The 20,661-nt window shown below is 32.5% G+C and overlaps 3 protein-coding genes across 3 annotated transcripts; 2 read left to right on the forward strand and 1 right to left on the reverse strand.

Annotated features, from left to right (window-relative positions):
- Positions 1–4,563: 4,563 nt before the first annotated feature.
- Positions 4,564–5,640, reverse strand: Bm18037 (Uncharacterized protein; the record flags this gene model as incomplete). Its single annotated transcript, XM_043075326.1, has 3 exons — positions 4,564–4,839; positions 5,147–5,455; positions 5,587–5,640. 3 exons carry the CDS (start codon positions 5,638–5,640, stop codon positions 4,564–4,566), a joined length of 639 nt encoding a protein of 212 aa, XP_042931260.1.
- A 2,953-nt stretch (positions 5,641–8,593) lies between these two features.
- On the forward strand, positions 8,594–13,988 carry Bm5441 (Uncharacterized protein; the record flags this gene model as incomplete). Its single annotated transcript, XM_043075327.1, has 7 exons — positions 8,594–8,671; positions 11,213–11,337; positions 11,476–11,586; positions 13,109–13,243; positions 13,485–13,552; positions 13,645–13,775; positions 13,899–13,988. The coding sequence occupies 7 exons, from the start codon at positions 8,594–8,596 to the stop codon at positions 13,986–13,988; spliced, it is 738 nt and encodes a 245-aa protein (XP_042931261.1).
- A 3,151-nt stretch (positions 13,989–17,139) lies between these two features.
- On the forward strand, positions 17,140–20,517 carry Bm5262 (Uncharacterized protein; the record flags this gene model as incomplete). The annotated part of the gene is made up of 9 exons (XM_001898152.1): positions 17,140–17,199; positions 17,345–17,460; positions 17,579–17,778; positions 17,988–18,112; positions 18,338–18,402; positions 18,503–18,634; positions 19,027–19,244; positions 19,897–20,030; positions 20,437–20,517. 9 exons carry the CDS (start codon positions 17,140–17,142, stop codon positions 20,515–20,517), a joined length of 1,131 nt encoding a protein of 376 aa, XP_001898187.1.
- Positions 20,518–20,661: the final 144 nt, after the last annotated feature.

Consider the following 20,661-nt stretch of genomic DNA (forward strand, 5'->3'; position numbering starts at 1 on the left):
TGTGTGAATATGCTTTATTTAACCTTATTTTAGTGAATTTATTTTTTTATTCTGTTCTAATGAACTTTATTCTGACGAACACATAATTTTTAGTAAATGATCTATCCATCATTCTGGCTGCAGTGATTTAAAACAGAGAAAACAAAAGCAGTAATTGCTGAGTCATTCTCAGTGCAATGAAAATATCTTCCAGAAATGTTTAGTCAAAACCTCATTCAAAAAAAAAAAAAAAAAACGAAAATTGCTTTTGTGTACTTCTACATAGCTTTTTTTTTTCAAATTCTCTACCTCGTTTTTTTCACGGATTTCTCCACCTTGCTTTATTTGGATTGTTTGCTAGCATCCTGAAATGTTATTAGCACAGAAAACTTTTTTTCTTAATACATGAAATAAAACACGTTTGCAAACGGTTCGTAATTTGTTTGCAATTGGTTTGTAATTAATTATAATTAATGCAATTAATTGGATTGCAACACATACGGACACCTTGCTCCTTCCACCGAGGAATGATTTCCTTACTGGGTAGAATTTGCGATAAAAATGAATTCAAATCCAAAAATGAATTGCAAATTTACTTAGCTGATAAAATTGTAAATCTACATATATAGGAGAACACAGTATAGGAAAAATTGTTATACATTGAAGTATGTTAAGGCGCTCTATCCCTTCCTTAGATCATTTGACGTGCCTTATTTTTGAAGTTGATTGTTAAATTAAGGAAAAATTGATTTCTAATTTAATGGTTTTTTAATTATCATATCATTACGATATCTGAAGTGCTTCGACAAAGCGACAAGAGTGTATAATGATACTAGTGTACTGGTTATCGTTCAATAAAGAATGAACAATTTAAAGAGTTAGTTCACTTTTAGTTTATAGGTTTCTCTTTAAAATACAGCAAAAGAAAAACTAACCATATTTTAAAAAAGAGAAAAAGAAGAAAAACTAAGCATATTTAAAATGCGAGAAAAAAAAAACATCAACCTATCGAAATCAACTGAAATTTGCTGAACTTTATTTAATTTTAATTCCAAATAACGTTAACTTATAATATGGCAAAATTTGCAATGTTAATCTGAAAATAACATTGACGTTGATTTCCCAGATTTTGCAGAAGAACAGGATTTCAAAATGAATTAAGCAATGCAAAATGAATTGGCTTTTTCGGGTCGGACAAAATTTTCGGAAGAAGCTAATTTAGTTATTTCCTCTTTTTTACAGCTGTCGTCTTATGAAATTAAATATGAGCAAAAGGATTTCAATGAGGCAAATTACTACCTATTCAGTAGTAGCGGCAATGAATAAATAATAATAAATCATTTCAAAAGGATTCCAACACTCCAATTATTGTTCAATTACTTTTGCTGTAACGAAACATTTGGCACTAAAAACCTTCTGTTATAGAGTTTGATTTGTTACTAAGCTTGAAGCATAAGCATAATAAAATGATAAACAATATTTGGACAAAGTGATCATACTTTGAATGCTTCCCCTCATTAAAAGTTCGAATTATGCTCTCACTGATTTACAAATTTGAGAGGAAAAGTTTGAGATCTAATTTTTTAATACATATCGCAACCGTTTATGAGAGGCAAGCAGTAAAATAAGTTCATGGACAATATATTGTGGTAGTGTCGGTAGTGCTGTCTACATCCTCTGATCAGATAACCAACAAACAAATATTTGTAGAATTCGTGTTATTAGAAATATACACTGAGCAGTTCTACTTCTGATAGCATTATTGGAAGTATTTCCCAATTTCAAAATGATGTAAGAGTAGTTTGAATAATAAAAACATTAGAATAAATTTTTTCAGTAATAGTCAGAAAAAAGATGAATTTCGCGAAAAAAATGTAATTAAATTTTAAAAGATGTCGAAAAATTCACTTGAATAAGTTTAATTTCATTAAACCTATTACTTTGATAATACTATAAACAAATAATTGGACATCGCGCAGTTGGATTCTTTAATGAAGCGAAATTTGAAATATTTGACAAATTCATTTTTATAATCTGTATAATTCAGAAGTACATTTTCTGAAGCTGACTTAAATGTACTAAATGTGATTAGAAGTGTTGTAATTCAAAAATGAATACTTTAGAAATTTCCGCAGGTGGTGTAGCATGAGAAGATCACGTGATTACTTTTTATAGTGCAAATGTCGAAATGATATTAATGATATTCTTGCGGTCCATGTTCCGGACATTTTTCTATGATTACTTTTTACAAGTGCCGTACAAAAATCAGTGAAAATGTAAGAATGAGTGCTGGGCGATGTCGAGCAGCTGCAAGGTCATCCTGTATTGGGACACTATCGTGAAAATAGTAGGTACACTGTGACCGTGATTCGAATAAATACTGACGAAATTGAATAAAGTCATTGCATCGAAGTATTCAAAAAAGCGTTATTTTCATGGTATGTATTTAATTGGAAGTTTGCTGAAAAATCTTCCCATGAAACTTGAAAAATTGATATATAACTAAAATTTGAAATCCTGAAGATTTCTGAATTAAGTTACGAAAGACGAACAAATGAATAGCATTAAAGATAGAACACAATAGCATTACCCAAGATTTTCAGATACAAAAAATCATGTTGGGTTATATTCTAGTTGATTATTATGAAGTTGCGGTTTCGGATTAGTTCAAAATTAATTGAATAATTACAGCATCAATATTTTTTTGATTTAATTCCTGAAGTTTTTAATTTTCTTTCTAAAAGCGTTCGAGGGACATTAAACTGCATTTTAATTGAGAGAAATAATTTCATGCTAGATTTGGAAAGCTATAAGTTTTGTGTTTGGAAAAATTAAGAAGAGAATGACGAAGTGACCAAAATTATCGTCTCATTGTTGCTACTTAAGAACTGAGATTTTTTTACCTATCCTTTAGGGCAACGACCAAAGAAAATTTTTGATAGTGTACAAGAAATGATTGTATTTCTTGCAAACGTTACAAAAGAATATGACTGCATGATCTTCACAAAATTTTAAGAACTGTAACAAAAAATATCTCTCCTTTTAATTTCTTGGTCGATTCATAATAATTAAATGATGATAGATTCTTTCAAAATATTATTTCATATCACATCGTCGCCAATTAATAGTAGATAAATATCATGAAAAAGTATTCTTCCATCGATTTTGTAATGTCACATATGTATTTTTGGATACGAAATGTTGATGTATTTCGTTATTTTGCAACTGATAGTATTTCATATTTTATTTTCCTCTCTATCTTTTATTTGCTTATTTCGGAAGACAGAAAATGAAAAGATGGATGAGATAGATGCAACAACTCTTTCACTTTCAAGTACAGATATCTTACTCGAAATTTGAAACAAATTATTATTTCATATTGATTAAACTACCATAATGAGTGGGAACGTTTGCACTGGCTTTCATTCGATAAACATTTGTATTCATTACCGATCAATGTCGCAGTGTAAAGCAGCCAGATGCATCTGTAAGTTTGTTTACATATTCAAAATAAAACTCTTATCGGAAATAGATAATTCCATAGTACTCCTTCATTAGTTCGATTTCAACAACGACTTGTTTCTACACACACTTGATCCTTCACTAATTCAAAAAACAACTTTTTAAGATTGCATAAGACCATCAACAATCAATAAATTTGATTTTGTATTCTATGAAAAAATTCATATATGTATGTTAGAGTTGGGTAGCGAAAATTTTCTGGTCTTATCCAGAAGAGCTAGAAGAATATCGGAAATATTGTTTAATAGATACTATTTAGAATTGCATTAGAATTGCATCTTCTATAAACGTTTTTATTTTGTCAATCTTCCACTCGCTGTAATCTTTTATCTTTTATTTCCAAGTTCTTCGCAGAATTTTGCCAAAATATATCTCTAATTAAATTTTCAGAGTTCAGGTTGTATGTTTGTTTGTTTAGGTGTGTATATATAATGTGTATGTATGCACCACATTTTCATCAATTCGCACATGTTTCATAGAAATAACATCGATGGGAAAGACTTGCAATCTGTCTCCTGCTTTTATGGTTCATTTGTTGACTAGTTGTGGAGTGTAAACTAGTGTCATATGTCGTTAATGATGTCATTAGTCTATTGAAATTTCAACTTTTGAATCTGAGTTTGAGTTTCTAAAAGTAGATAAGTTGGAATTTGTTCCTCAATGGAAGGAGTAGTATAATGGAATATTGCGTTACGTTGCTTATATCCTGTTCGTAATAACTGCAGAATTTTGTTATTCTCTTTTAAAAAACACAATCACAAGTTTTTGTCCCTTGTCATTCTTTTGCTACTGATGGGATAAAGAATGACTTGGAACAATTTATCCTTCCCTGATGTATATTTTTGAAGTGCACATATCCGAGTGATACCAAAAAAGAAATCGGATTAGAGCTCTCCGTCATGTAAACCCTGTGCTGAAAAGCTTAAAAGTGCATGTCCAAAACAGCTAAGGAACTGGGTTTCTGCTAATGCACAGCTCAAGGATATTACTACTTGCTATGACGAGCGCATGTGGATCATTTCCTGTTATTTGTTCAGCGCTCTTACTCCTTCGATTCCGATCCTACTCCTCTCTACTACTACTACTACTACTACTACTACTACTACTACTACTACTACTACTACTACTACTACTACTACTACTACTACTACTACTACTACTACTACTACTACTACTACTACTACTACTACTACTACTACTACTACTACTACTACTACTACTACTACTACTACTACTACTACTACTACTACTACTACTACTACTACTACTACTACTACTACTACTACTACTACTACTACTACTACTACTACTACTACTACTACTACTACTACTACTATACTACTACTACTACTACTACTACTACTACTACTACTACTACTACTACTACTACTACTACTACTACTACTACTACTACTACTACTACTACTACTACTACTACTACTTTATACTACTACTACTACTACTACTACTACTACTACTACTTTTTTTTTTTCTTTTACTACTACTACTACTACTACTACTACTACTACTACTACTACTACTACTACTACTACTACTACTACTACTACTACTACTACTACTACTACTACTACTATACTACTACTACTACTACTACTACTACTACTACTACTACTACTACTACTACTATACTACTACTACTACTACTACTACTACTACTACTACTACTACTACTACTACTACTACTACTACTACTACTACTACTACTACTACTACTACTACTACTACTACTACTACTACTACTACTACTACTACTACTACTACTACTACTACTACTACTACTACTACTACTACTACTACTACTACTACTACTACTACTACTACTACTACTACTACTACTACTACTACTACTACTACTACTACTACTACTACTACTACTACTACTACTACTACTACTACTACTACCACTGATGGTGGTGGTAAAACTTATATCATACTAGCATTACTAAACTGGGGTAGTGTCTGTTCACACTGAGCCTTAACGGAGTTCTTATTCTGTTTGAAGAATAATAAGCAATGTGTTGTTTACAACTGACTGTTTTTAGCGGTAGATATTAGAGCACAAACCTCCTTCTTCCCAAAATGAGGGAAGTATGGACCATCCGTAGCTCTATTGAACATTGTGAAACTCACCATCATCGATTTATATCATTTTCCATCCATTTTAGTATTATGCACAAATATCGCAGACTAATGTTTTCCCCTTTTCTATAGACTGTCCTGATTGTTGTCGAGAATTATTCTCTAGACGCACTTTACGCAATACATCTATCAACCGGGATGTTTCAAAAATAGATATTCAAAATTCATATTCAAAAATATTTGAAATTACTGCAGTATTGTGAATGAACGGATGGTGGAGAATTTCAGTTTCAGCTGCAATGTCATTTCAGTCTTCTCGGTTCGTCTGTTTCTGAGTTATACTGGAACTTACTTCTCGCCTCCAATTGAACTGTGTAATGAGTGATTCATTCGTGTTGACTGCTTGTTACTTGCCCTATAAATGAAATGAGTGATGGATGATGCATTCACGCTCTCTGCAATGATTGTTCAGTTCGGGGAATTGCTATGAGATAACCCATCCGTTAAGCGGAACTGTCCCTCAGCAAGTTCACATCATTCAGTTAGTTGCGCATTGAAACGGATGGATGGTCGATTCGGTTGCTCCCACTAACCCTCTCTCGAAGCTCATTCTTTTTCTCGCTAGCACTGATTTCGAATTGACACCAACTTTCCTCATATCATAACATCTATTTTATGGTATACGACAAAGGAACACTAGTAAATGATATTTCTAGATATCATGGTACTTCATCTGAAGAGCTAACTGCTGATGAGACGAGAGGAAGTACGTTGAGTGATATAAAGTGAGAACAGTGTTTTAGGGATATTGGCTAATTGTTCTTCACCAGTACTTTTATTGATTTCAAGCAAAAAAGCATGAAAAGGAACAGTGATGTTTATATTACTATTAGCTATTATATATTTTTTTTTACCTTTGATTCATTTTAGCATTGACTCAAATTTGCAGGCTCACATTTGTTGATGAATCAAGAAAGTGCAAATTAAATTGGTGAGATGTTCACAAAAAGAAAATCTGGTAAAGAGAAACTGTATTCATCATTATTAGGTGTTGATGAATGAATTGGATGACAGGGATACGTAACATATACATAGAGGACTCGTTACCGGCAACAGGTACCTCCTGAATATCCTGTCACCTCAATTTTTCTCATACAAGTATTCGGTCTGTATGTAGGACATAATTAGTTTCGTAATGATCCCTGCATCACTCTTTGACGGTTCGTTGAAGTGACTACTAAATTTGTGGATGCGATGTGATTAGCTTATGGGGTTGCAGCGTGTTCACTTTGGCGAGTCAAGCGTGATCACTACAGTTGTGCCCTACGTGGTCACGTTAAACTGTTTCTCGTAGCTAGCGTTTTTCCGATACTTTACACATTGTCGGAGTTACGTCTCTAAATGGAATAGAATATTTATCCATAAAGTAAACAGTAATTGTACGGTATGAGTTCCACTATTAAATAGATACTATGGAACAGAGTACAACTGCAGAGCTATATCTTCCAGTCTTACGAATCCTCTCCGCAAGATGGAGCTCTATGTATAATTTGTTAATGAGTACCAGACTTGGAAGGTTTGTGTATTCAACTTCTTCCTTATGGTAGTAATATAACCTGATTGGAAATAGAAACTGAAATGTTTTTCTTTGGAGGACTTCAGACACAGGTACATATATATGTATATTTAGTGGTTTTCGATAATGTTTCGAAAATCTTTTTTTTTTTGATTTTTAGGGTCAGCTACTTTCAGGAATGGGAAGAATCTACTTACATATTTAATGATTAGTAACTTGACAGCCTGAAATGGTTAATGCTTTACTTATTGTAGAAAATATTTTTTATATACAAACAATTAATATTGATTCATTCTGAATATTTGTGTTATCGACGAAGTTCTAAAAGAATACATATAATAAAGGAATAGTGATATTCATGTTCCACCTACCATCCATGGAGAGTGCGAACTGATTCGACGCAGCAGAGATAAGCAGTCTGTGCTAATATTTTTTAGAGTGTTTCTTCAATTTTTTTCTTTGAGTATCCAGATTCAAGTCTTTTATCGTATTTAGTGATAATTCCTACTCTCTTGTTTTGCAGCCCTCGCAAGAATACATTTCTCAATTGCAAGAAGACCAATTTATCCTTCCTTGTTTCTTACTTCAGTTCTGCCTCGATTATAATAAATGTCTATTAGTCCAGTGTTCTCAATATCAAATGTGAGATTGAAGTTTATGAAGTCTTGTATTTTTTGACATTATAGGCAGGCATTGCCCTTACTCTGCAAAAATCTTATTCTTTTCATGCATTTTGCTATTCTTTTCAGATTTCTCATAGATCTAAAAACTTGCCAACAAAATTTTCATAATTTTTTATTTTTCCTATTTTCATAAGACATTGTGGTCATAGACAGAGATCATTCGTTGAAGTTCAATTTCTGAGTTGAACAGGATGTTAAATCGATATGGATTCAGGAAGAGGGTTTTACACACTCCCAGATTCTATGCATATTTGTATTTCGAGTGTTTTTGTTAAAACTTTGACAGAAAAAAAAGAAAAAACCACAAAAACTTGTTTGGTCAAAAACCCTAGTTCTAGTGGCATTATTCGCTGTAAGAGAAGTGTGTTAGAGAGAAATATGAAATCAGGTAACATGCATATTCTATTTCTAAAAGTTCTGAAGATACCAGTTTCTAAAAACCCATGCGATTATATTCTTTTTCCTTTGATGTCTGCGTTGCATGTGTTCGTCCGGTCAGTGCATACAGTATAACTGCAGTGGTAAATGTTTTTCTTCAATTCAAGAAAGAAAATAACGAGCCAGAACGCGGATTACTGGAGTGCAGGCACGGTGGCGGGAAGTAAGGAGCACTTGGGTACCGTCAAAAAGGCGAGTTTATCAAGAAAACAGGGCTGCTGCAGTGATACGCAGTTAGCAGGAGCAGTTGCAGCCGTGATTTCGCCATTTTCATCGTCAGTCGTAACTGTAAGATATGTCATCGTTGAGCAGCGGCCACAGCAGTACATCAAGCATGAGCAGTACCAGTACCGACCTCAGTTCTTGCAACATTGTATGTTTTTTTATTTCTTTTCATTAAAGAAATGTTCTTTCTTTTATTTAAATATGACGCCTCTTGATGACGTTCTGCCAAGTCCCTAATAGTTGGTGAAATTGGTAAAGTGAAATTTAGACGCATTACGATAAAAATTGAACATATCTTGCTTCTACATTTTTCGTTCAAGCACGTGCAAACAGTTCTTATGAAATTATTCTATTTTAGTTTTCCTCATGTGCAGTTTATATGTGGTACTAAATGTTGTTTGCATGCATTTAAAGATTACCGTTTTTGCGTGTTATTAAAAGGAAAAGAAATTAATACAAAATACCACTACAAGGTATAAGGTGCATGTGAAAGTTGTTGGATTAGATCATAATTGGAAATATCCAAGCTATACATGTGCAAAGCATGTCCTATGATTTGATGGGATAAATTTTAGGTATTGTATTTAATCACGGCAGTTCCTTTTAGACCATATTTTACTTGCATTCATGATTAATACTTACTTAGTTTGTGAATTGCTATTTGTAACGCCCACAAAACTTTGATTTTTTTTTTCCCATTTTTAACTTTCTCTCCATAAATTGCTAGTTGCAGGAATGGTTGCACTGTTGACTGCTTGCCTTACCTTATAAAGTAAGACAGTGAACTGAAACAAAGACAGCAATTTTTTATGCTACAAATAGCAAAAACAAATATTTGTATAAAATCGGTTCACAAAATAAGTACTATAATAAGCATACATGCAAGTAAAATTACCTAAATGGTTTCTTTGTGAAATATTTATGCACTGTCATATTTGGTACAGTACTTCTTTTATCGCAGTGTGTTTGCGAATGATAATTATCGCGATGTTACGAACGAATGCATATATGTGAAATACGTTCGATATTATCTCAAGTGATCTCAAATGCATGTGACATGTTAAGCTTCTTCATTAGGTGCACAGGTTCATCTCTACCCATTACCTCATTATTCGGCTTTACGAGAATAGTTGTGGATGCTAGAAATTAAACGTTTGTATTCTGTTAAGAAATTGGTTATGATCTTGATCTGCATGATATTGCTAAATTATAAATCACTGTTCCTTCGTAATATCAATTTTGTTGCCTGTTAATCCTCAGTTGATAAATGTATAATTTTGGACTAACAATAGATATTTTCATCACTGAAGCTTCTTTTCTTTTACTTTTACACGCTTTTGAATTAAAATATGTTATCTGGCTACATTCAAGTTGTGCCATATTTTTTGCAGCATGTTTTTTTTTCTATTTGCACTGATCGGTTTTTCTTTTCTTACGTCAGATTCTTACAAGCACCTGTTCGAACAGACTTGCTGATATGGTAAATATATATGACCCATTTTGTTAGCGCGCGGAAATAAAAAAAAATATGACGCACTGCAAATCTGTACAATGAAATTACGTACATGTGAATTAATTGCATGATCCATTTAGTTCAGATTATGCCTATAGCATAGTGTTGGTGATGTTGTGGCTATTGCTGCTCTCTAACTCTGTCCACTGAAGAGATCTACGGTACCGCTTTAATGAAGTAAAAATAATTGCGCAGAAAATTTTCCCAAATTTAGGAAAATTTTTCTAGGGAAAAGTTGAAAAACTAAATCATATTAACCAGATCTTTTATGTTATTTGATATCATTTAATGTTTGTTTTTTCACCTTTTCCCGATAATTGAAATGCAATTTCAAAGAAGTGCAATGACTTGGAAAAAAAGAAATTCACCATCAGGAAACAAGTTTGATATTTTTGTATTTCTGGCCCTAACGCGTAACTCACAAAGGAGAGCAGCAAAAGCAAATTTGAAAAAGCGCCATCGAGAGCACTACCACATAACGCGCCGATTGCACCAGCATCCAGTGTTGCGCTCCACTGTTACTGTCACTACCACTACGTATCAGTTAGAAAAGAAGGTAAAGCATACCTTTTTTTATGCTGATAATGGCTCACTTTTGCTGTGTTTTGTCACATTATCGTTACTCTCCAAAAACAATACTTCAAAAATTAGAAGTTTATTCTCATTCTTCCTGTTTAATCAGTGTGGCTTTGAATGCCCAGATTTTTTCGAATTCTTACCATGATATTCGTTTTCAACTTAATAAGTGAAATGAGAACGTTAGAATGAAAAATCTTAAAATGTGGTTTAAAAAAAAAAAAAAAAAGTTGACCTGTTATCACTGATTGATATGCAGAAGTTTTACTTAAGCTATCATGTTTGCATATAGAAAACTGCAAGCACTATGTCAAGAAGTTTTGGAATTAGCTGCATCAGCTGTCTGTATTCCATTCATTTTTTTAGATCAGCTTTAAACTGTCACTAATTGCACATGATGGGAATGGTAAATATCTGTGAGAGCTAAAGGACGCATTTCCTTTAAAATGGAGTGCATTTAAATGTATAAATGTTTTTTCTTTTTTTAAGGCAACAGTTTGTGAGTACCCGAAATTTTTCAATTCAGATTGTTGTATAGTTGAGTTTTTCTTTTGATCGTTTATTCATTTATATTTATGAAATAATTATGAAATGATTTAGCCATGTCATATAAGCGGTCGTATTGCATCACTCCACATGACAGCATATTGTTTCGATGTACTCTATGCCGCCCTACGCAATCATCAAACTCCTAAAATACCTCCAACAATTCCAAACGATAAATAGTAAGTTTTCTTTGTTAGATTTTTAAGATGTAAGTTTTTATATAGTTTTTCTGCGGAATTGGAGAAATTTTTCGCTATTCATGAAAACACATATTTTAAAATAATTTTGTTTTTAGTTGCATTTAATTTGAATTCTAGCCCGCTGTTTGTAACCTGGAAGAAGGGATATGATCGGCGTTTACGTGGTTGCATTGGGACGTTTACTAATCTTGTGTTGCATAAAGGTCTACATGAATATGCTATTATAAGGTTTCATTTATTCTTTTATTCTCAGATTTTATTATGAGTTAATATGCTAAATAGTGTTAAGCTTTCTCTATTAAATACTCAATTATCAGAAGAATTGCTCTGAAAACAGTGTGAATTGTCGCTTGAAAACTCAGAACACATCTGTTTAAAATATCATATGCATAACATCTATTTAAACGTGTAGATTGCATAGATATAGTGTCATCTTTAAATTATCCTTTCGGTTCTTGATTTGATTTTTCACATCACGTCATCTGAGAGTTCTTATTTTGAAACAAATGGCATTGTATTATGTTATACCTTCAGTTTCTATCTCTTGGAAGAATCATTCTAGGTACTGCGTAATTTCGTGAATCACAGAATATTGATTATGTACTACTTGAATAAAGTAGCTATTGATACCATATTTAATGAGGTCTTTGAATTTGTGGTTGAAGTTTTTGATAGTTGTGCAGTAAATTACTTCCGCATGCCCAAAAGATCACATAAGCGGATTGAAGGATTGCACTTACCGCCCAAAATCATTTATTTCGTTATGGTTATATTTTTAAATTTCTGAACGCTGTGTGAAGAGAGAATGAAGGAAGAGGGTTGGGGAAGAAGTGCTGTTAGAACGTGCAAATCTCCAATGGATCGTTACGATTTAAGAGATAATTTCAACCTGTAGTACAGATTACTAAAAAATCAAATCTTTCAGTTCCATTGTCGGGCAAGTGCTTTGGTGCTACTTTGCTCTATCCGTCAGTATAGTTATGTCATTTGTAGTTCTTTATGGGCAGTAGTGCTAATTTAATGCTCTGTGCCTGAAAACTATTTTCTATACGAGCATTTTTTTATGCGACAATACTGTAAAATTTACTCTAGATGGCGCTTTTGGTAAGCAAAGAAACGTGCTCAGAATCTAGGTTCCACCAAGCTAAACCCATTTTTGCTTGGGACCTAGGTAAACGAATCACACTTGTTCGATTCCAAGTCAAAACATGCCGTTACTGTTCGTTACGCTGTTTCATTTACGTACTGTTTTCTCGTTTTTTTTTTTTTTTTTTTTTTTTTTTTTTTTTCCTGGTTGGAATGATGTTTTTAATTCATTCCTGTGTTTCGTCTTTGGAAAATATTTCTGCAATCGGTGAAGCAGAGGTTTTGATGGTACACAGTAGCGATTTGCCGCACTATCTTCGGTCTCTGCTTTTTGAGTTATAATATAGTTTTTAAAATTAAAAAGAACATTTTCACAGTGTTCTGATAGCTCTTGAGATGATGACAGATGAGTTTTGTTCTATTCATAATATTTAGGACTGCAGAGTTATTCTGAGGGAAAAATTAACTGTTTAAATAAACAAAAAATATCATAAAACTTACAAATCAAGAAAGTTTTTTCTACCAAAACTGAAACAGGAGCTAAAAGTGCATTAACCACTCCTATAATTCTTTTTATAATTCTTTCAGATTTTTTTTTCTAAGATGTTCTGCTCAAATTACATCCGGGTTTTTTGTTTTTCGTGATTGACTCTGCTTTTTTCAGTGCCTTCAAAGATTCACGTTTTGATCCTATCACTCTGCATGAAGTTGACCAGTTGCATTGTACTGTGAGCATCCTAATTAATTTTGAAAAAGCTCGAGATTATCGAGACTGGGTTGTTGGCATACATGGGATCAGGTTTGTAGCTTTTTGATTCGATACTGTTAGAAGTGTGATTAGATTATGGTGATGTAGAATGTTCTGTTTTGTTTTGATTTCCTTAACAAGAGAGTTGCATAAGGTTGCCAGGAATGTGTGAAAAAAATGTGATGTCATATTTATTTTCCCGTTTGCTTTAATTTGTTCTGATTTTTTAAGTTCATAGACTGGCTTGTTCATCTGTTTGTCTGAAAATCAATGCAGAAAAACTGATTTTCAGGATTGAGTTTCAAGACAATCATCATTATCGTGATGCTGTATATCTCCCAGAAGTTGCTAGTGAACAAGGTTCTTTGTTCTTCCTTGGTTCGAAAGTTTATTGAATTCGATATGTATTTCATTTATAATTTGCTTGAAAAAAAAAAATTAATATTTTTCAGGTTGGGATCACACGGAAACGATAGATAATTTGATGCGAAAAGGCGGTTATCGTGGGCACATTTCGGAGGAAACACGAATGAAAGTGAATGTTGTCAGATTTCAGTCTGACAAAGTTTTAATGAGTTACCAGGTACATTCAGCGCTTTTTCCATGAGACAGGCTTGAAGTGCACTTTATAAGATTGGACGTGATACTAGACATGCAAGCAGCAATAATTAACTGATTTTTCGCACCTTTTATGCAAATTTTACAGGAGTATGTAGACTATAAATCAAATTACGGTGAACCGTTGCTAACCGATCCTGGTGGACGACGAGGTCTTTTCCATTCTTGTAGGCCTTAATACAATTTCTCTATAATAATTCGGAATAAAGGCATTTGTAGCAAATAGCAGTTTTAGCCTGCATCTAAAAAGAACTGTTTTTTTTTTTTTTCAGCATATCAACTATCTTAAATTGACCTTTATTAGTGTTTCATGCACTCTTGGTCAACAATTGCTATTTGCAACTTTGCTTTGAGAATCTATGTAATTGATATCTGAGTTTAATGATAATGACGTGGAGTAATTTTTGGTATTTTCTATGTTTTTGAGATTATTCTAAGAAAAATTGTTTTATATCTGATAATTAGAAATAATTTACTGCAGGCTACTCTGTTATATTTTAATTCTTCCCTGTCTTTTATAAGCGGGTTAATTTGCTTAATCTGTCGTTCTTTCAGTTTTCAGTGAGCAAGCCTTCAAATTATACGATTAAGCGCATATGTTTTGCTTCTTTTTATTGCTGTTGATTTCCCCTTCAGTGTAGGGTTTAAAAATATTCATTTCCTTTTAAGCAAAATAACTTTCTTCTCATATAGATTTTAAAGGCGTACAGTAAGGAAAACAATTTATATGATTAAAAAAACTGTGGTTAAACTTATCTTTGAATAATCAAGTGATTTGTTACTGGAATTACTATAAAATCCAGAAATACCAGAAAACTAAAATTTTCTCACAGATTAATGAAAACATGTTTACTATTTACTACCATAACCAAGAAATATTACAATAGGGTTTGGCCTGAATTTCTAATATGTCTTATGTTTTAATCGCTAAGATTGTGGAAGAGGCTATAAGAAAGTATAAATAAAATATAACAAATTAGGAATGAAATTTATATAGTTCTTTTAGTTCTTTGTGAAATACAAATACAATTGATAAATACATAGAATAGGAAGTATTATCGTGTATTTAGGAGCACTTATCATTTTGATATCAGTTTACTACCTCATTTGGAATTAACTTCGTGTATATTTAGCTGTTTTGTAACTTTCGATTGTCTTTTTTGACTAGAATGCTGATTTGTAGCGATTTTTATCGTTTCGCTTACAAAAATGAAAAAAGAAAGAGAAAAGAAATTTTTTTCTGATATTAATCGTAATTTAGCGTTTGTTTTCCCATGTCATCTATTTGTAAGCTTTAAAGTAACTTTTTTTTAAAAAAAAAAAAAAAAAATTTCTTATCTTTCGAAATTTTGTTCCTTTCCCTGTTTCCTCGTAAACCTTTTGTTGAATGTTTCTGCTATTCTTTCTCAAAATGCTCCTTACATAGTAATTCACTTCATTATTCGCTTTTCTTCCTTTGATATTTCATTGTTGAGTTTACGGTGTAGAGTGCTGTGATAACATACAGTTAATTCATTCTCTGAACAAGCTTTTTTAAAGGAATTTCTTGGCTTCATGATTTTTTTGACTTTTGGAAGCGTAGAATCTAGCATATCACAGTTCTCTGTACTGCTTATTATTTCAGTAGTAAGTCTATCGATCAGTAGATAAAACTAGAGGAAATCTTTCATGTATGCCTTCAGCAGTCTTTCTAACATGACAAATAAACATGAGCTGAAATTAGGATTAAAATCGATATAGTATGTTTTGTATCAAGTGGGAACGGATGGGTAATGGCAATTTATCAATCACTTCCATTTCCTATCTTTGAAATGCTGTTTCTCACTGAGTGAATAGCTCTATGTTTTTAACTGCCATACTCAATTTAATTTTTGTGCTCGCACTATTGATAATTCCGAAATTTTTATGTCATTCTAGATGCCTGATTTTTTTTTTTTCGTATGTTATTGTCAAAGATAACTACTGTCAGAGTTGACCAATAGGAGGTTGGTATTACTTTTTATTGTCGGTTTCGGCCGACGTTTAGGTTTATCACTTTTATCCAATATTGGTCACTTTGTTGTGACGATTTTGATGTGTTTTCTTGAATTTGAAAGTTTGGGATTTTTTTCTTTTTTTTTTTTTTTTTTTGTGCTTTCAAACTATTAATTACTTTTGTATTTGGCAACATTTTTGATTTTTTGATATAGATATTGCATTAGTGACATTTTTTCTTGTTCAAACTTAACATGGCGGATTCAAATTCAGAACGCTGATTTAGAGACAAATTCAAATGTATTGTTACCAATTTTTTTTTTATCTGTCGATAGATTTATTTCTCTGTGGGCTCCAAATTATTACCATATTCTTAATATTCTTTCGCTATTTGGTATTACAGGTTTTCTTTAACCGGTTTGCTTCATAACTCATTTGACCATTATCAACAGTAAAATTTTAAATTTTTGGTATGTGTTGTAAGGCATCTAATGTTTTAAAAACCTGACATAAAAATTTCAGATTTTCAGGAAGAAAACCAGCTGGTTGTTTCTGGATTTTGAAACAAAAAAAAAAAAAAAAAACCAGTTTTTTGGATTTCCGTACACCTACGCAAAGACATAAGCGCTGTTCAGGAATGGCGTGTCATTTTTCCGTACCTGGGGCTGACCATTTTTTTTACAGTAATTTGCTTCCGAAATGACTGACTGACTAAATATCACATTCGATATTTTTAATGTCCGCTTTAATGCCTTATGGCTCAGTACTGGTCAATTTAAGGTCCGTCCCTCGTGTACCTTTCATCTCCATAATTGCTAAACAAACTCGTAAATGGTTCTCTCGCACGTAATGTAGAGTGGTCACTTGAACAGTTTCTCATTAATTGTACTTGATGGTGCTCTTCAATAACACAAACATGAATTGATGATATTTGTTATAAACACTCCATATCAAACACATTAAGATCCCTGGTTGCTTACTGGTTCGAATTTTTCACTTCCATAATTTATAAATATTTTAATGTAATCAATTCTTATTATAAAGCAATAATTTGCTCCTTTTTAATCTCGAAAACTAATTAGCAGGTGAAGATTAGGTGGAAATTAAAACCTTAAATTCTTGCAATGCAGATACTGAAAAAACGGATTCTTGGGTGAATAGAAACATAATCAATAGTAAAATTATCAGAAAAAAAAATCAGATTAGACACTCAAATCATTCTTTTTCTGTAGTAGAGTCCCCGTAAAATATATTTCTGAATTCATTTTTTTCCCCTAGCAAAAACAACTTGAAATAATTATTGAACGTTTTTGTAGGCATATTTTGCAATCGTAGAATCATAATTCTGAACTGATATGAAGGTTCAAGTGTTATTTCAAGCAGCTGCTGTGATCATACTTGTATTGAATGTTAAGGTATGTGATCCAGCAAGCTATCAAAGTGGCTGTTACGACGAAATTGCTCGTTTTAAAAATTAGTGAATCATTCAAGTATGATGTAGGGAACCAGTATTCTTGCAATAATCCTTGTGAATCGTATTGTTATAATTAACAAAATCAGGTCTCAGATGCTTGTGCGGAGCAATTGCAACGGTGTGCCATAATTACAGAAGAATATGAACGCCTCATACAAGAAAGCAAACGTTCTGCATTCCAAAATTGTTTCACTAAACAAATGTAGGCTTGAAAATTCCATTTTTTAAGGTCTAGAATCTGACTTTGAGTTATGTTTAGCATTATTTGAAAAGCTTACAGTTCATAACCTTTACCGCGGGTTTTTAATCATTAACTATAGATGCAGTTATGAGCTGGCATTGTTCGAAAATTGTTTTGAACGGTCGATACGTGCAGTCCGAGCTTCATTCAACAGAGAAATTCTGAGATCCGACAATTTTGTCGATTCTGCAGATCGATATTTATCTGCTTTGGAAAACTGCTTTGATATTACTCAAGAGTCAATACATTTTCCGGATTTCAAACCTACTTTAATTGACGGTAACACAGGATAATTTTTAAGGTTAAATGCCGATAAATTCACTTGAAACTAATACCTCTCTAGTCGAAAAATTATGACAATTTAATGGTGCTATGGAGAGGAAATGAATTGTTTGTTGCTTGTTATTGTTTATTGTTACAGAAATCACTTCTCTGTGAGGAATATTTCACTTTGCGCCTATTTTTGGGAAGGTATAATTCAATTACAGAAGATGCCATTTACGCTCGTACGATCTATAGCGTAGAATTTGCTGATTATCTTTGGGGATTACCTCAACTGGTTTCAACTTATCCATACCTCGAAAGCTCGGCTGCATTGGTTTGCTTAATCAGAGTTGGTTATTGAGATTTCAAATGTATATCATTAGAGAGAATACTTACGATAAGTTTACAAGATCGTAACGATATCAGGAGCCTAAGAAGCAATAAGAATATACTTTTAAAACAATAATGGATTTATTTTGCACTATAGGAATTTTTCAATTGTTCTATGCCAAGAAGGATTTGCTCTACATTCAACACAAATGTTCTTTCAAAATTAGGAGACTTGTAGTTGTAGGAGAAATCAGGACGAGTCTTTGGCAATGGTATTAATAGGTTTATCGATTCGGTGGATTTGAAACTGTATGTTATTTTTGAGAAATCACTTTCTTGCTGTTAATTTTTGAAAGTTTAGGACACTTCTGAAAAAAAAAAAAACCAAAACTTATTCTGTGAAATTTAGAAATAATGTAAATGACTCTTGTCTTCTGGAGGAAAATGAAATACAGTGTTATCGCCGACATCTTAGTAACGATAGATTTTATCAAGAGCTATTGATTGACAAAGATCGTGTTGTCAGATCATGCATTCGCAGGTGAAAAAATTTCATTCGCTAATTTGTTACATCCTAATATGAAAACGCGAGCATGACTTTCTTATGACCATTTCCATAGAACTGAAAGTTTTTGATTGGTATGTTAAACAAAAGAAGACAATTAAGATGGTATTATTAGCATATGGCTTAATAAACAAATTATTGATTCTAAGTCTACGCTAACTTCGAATCAACTCATTCCTTTGTATAAATCAGCAGTATTTTGTTTCGAAAATGATCAGCTTATCCTGTTCGTCCTTTGCATTTTCAATTTTAACTTTCAAAATATTGAAAGTTAATTGATGAAATTTATTATGCGATTTAAGAACCGGAAGTACTACAGAAATGAAAAAATTAATTAGATCTCAAGTCATAACAAACATTTTTCTTAGTGTTCGTTTGCAAACACAATGTCACTCAGCAGATGCTTCTCGGCTTCGGGCTTGCCTTTGTAGTGCTCGCGAGGAGTTTGAGAATCGTATCCAAGCTTCTATGTTACAATGTGTTCGACAAAGTCATGCGGATCATTTATATCGCGAACGTCAACAACCACAGCGGCAGTGGTATGAGCAACAAAATGAACACTTCAATAAGCCTATTCTAAGTACCGGTAAGAAAGATCATTAAATCATGCAGCATAATTTCTAACAAGTGTTCCTTGAAACTTTGCTCCATACTTGCTGAAAGACGATAAAATGAGAGTCTAAACTCATATAAACTAACACGTGTCCCACTATTTTGTTGTTCTTAATTCTAAAAGTTACTACTGTTTTACTATAATCTAAGAAACTCTAACTCCCAATTATTCTAGCACTATTTGTCACTATAATGTAGGCTGCATACTTTCTTAAAACAAGCAGATCCTCTCTCTAGAATTCCGGTGTCAAGAATTTCTGGCATCGTTTTGAACAAAAACAGTCTGTGACAACATTATCTTTGACATTTTTTTTTTTGCAGTACTACAAAATAAGGTGGTCAGTGGAACATTTGTTGAGATGTAATTGGTACCTTGAAATTACTATCATCATTGTTAGACATTAATTATACATTACTGGCTACATATGGACTGCTTACAACTTGAAGGCGGATTTATAAACAATGATTTACAACAGAAAAGTCAGGTGTACCCCCAGAAGATTGCATTAAAAGTGCTGAACAATTTTAACAGTCTTCTAAGAGGTATTAAAAATAGGTAATTCAGCACCTTCCCACCTTATATGAATTTTAAGATCTTATGTTTTCGAGTTTCCTATGATATTGAGGAACAATACGGAACGACCAATGTCTCTGCACTTGTCCATATAACTGTGTGAATTTTATGGATCAGGAAAAACTAAAGCGACAAATGCAAACAGATCCCATAAACGGTCTACAAACGGAAAGTCAGGAACAAATGGTATGCAAGGAAAGATTTTTTTTGAAAAGTAGTTCAGAGAGCAAACAACATTAGTACTAAAGTGAATAATGTGCCTCAACATACTTCAAATTTATATATAAACTTATACACGTGTAAATTATATAATAATTAGGACTTCAAAAAGCGGAGCGACGACAATGGTAACATCTTTTTGAATATGATATCAAAGATATGACTAAGTTTTTGGACAAATAATTGTCCATTTTAAACCTTTATGTTGATAACAACATTTTCCTATACTAAAAAAAGATAAGGAAAAATTTGCACGTGGGAAAAAAATTTTTATCATTCTTTTTACAGGGTTATTGTTGTAAGAATGGTAAAATCATATTAATTAAAAAAAACTACCTCATATTTCTTAATTCCATTTTCGGGTATTTTTTAGCGGATGCATTCACAACGCCGAGGCTATTGGAACTATTTTGACAACTATGTATTAAAGCTGAAGAAACGACGACGATGGTAGCTGATAAGGAAATGAATCCGATTTTAGACTTTCATATCAAAAATTCTTGAATTTTTAAATATTAGATATTTTTGTTTTTATACGAAAATTAGCTCAAGATGAGATAGAGGAACCTATGTTTTTCTCCTAGGAAGTTTATATAAA

Source organism: Brugia malayi (genome assembly GCF_000002995.4).
Source record: "Brugia malayi strain FR3 genome assembly, contig: Bm_v4_ChrX_scaffold_001, whole genome shotgun sequence".
Classification (NCBI taxonomy): Eukaryota; Metazoa; Nematoda; class Chromadorea; order Rhabditida; family Onchocercidae; genus Brugia; species Brugia malayi.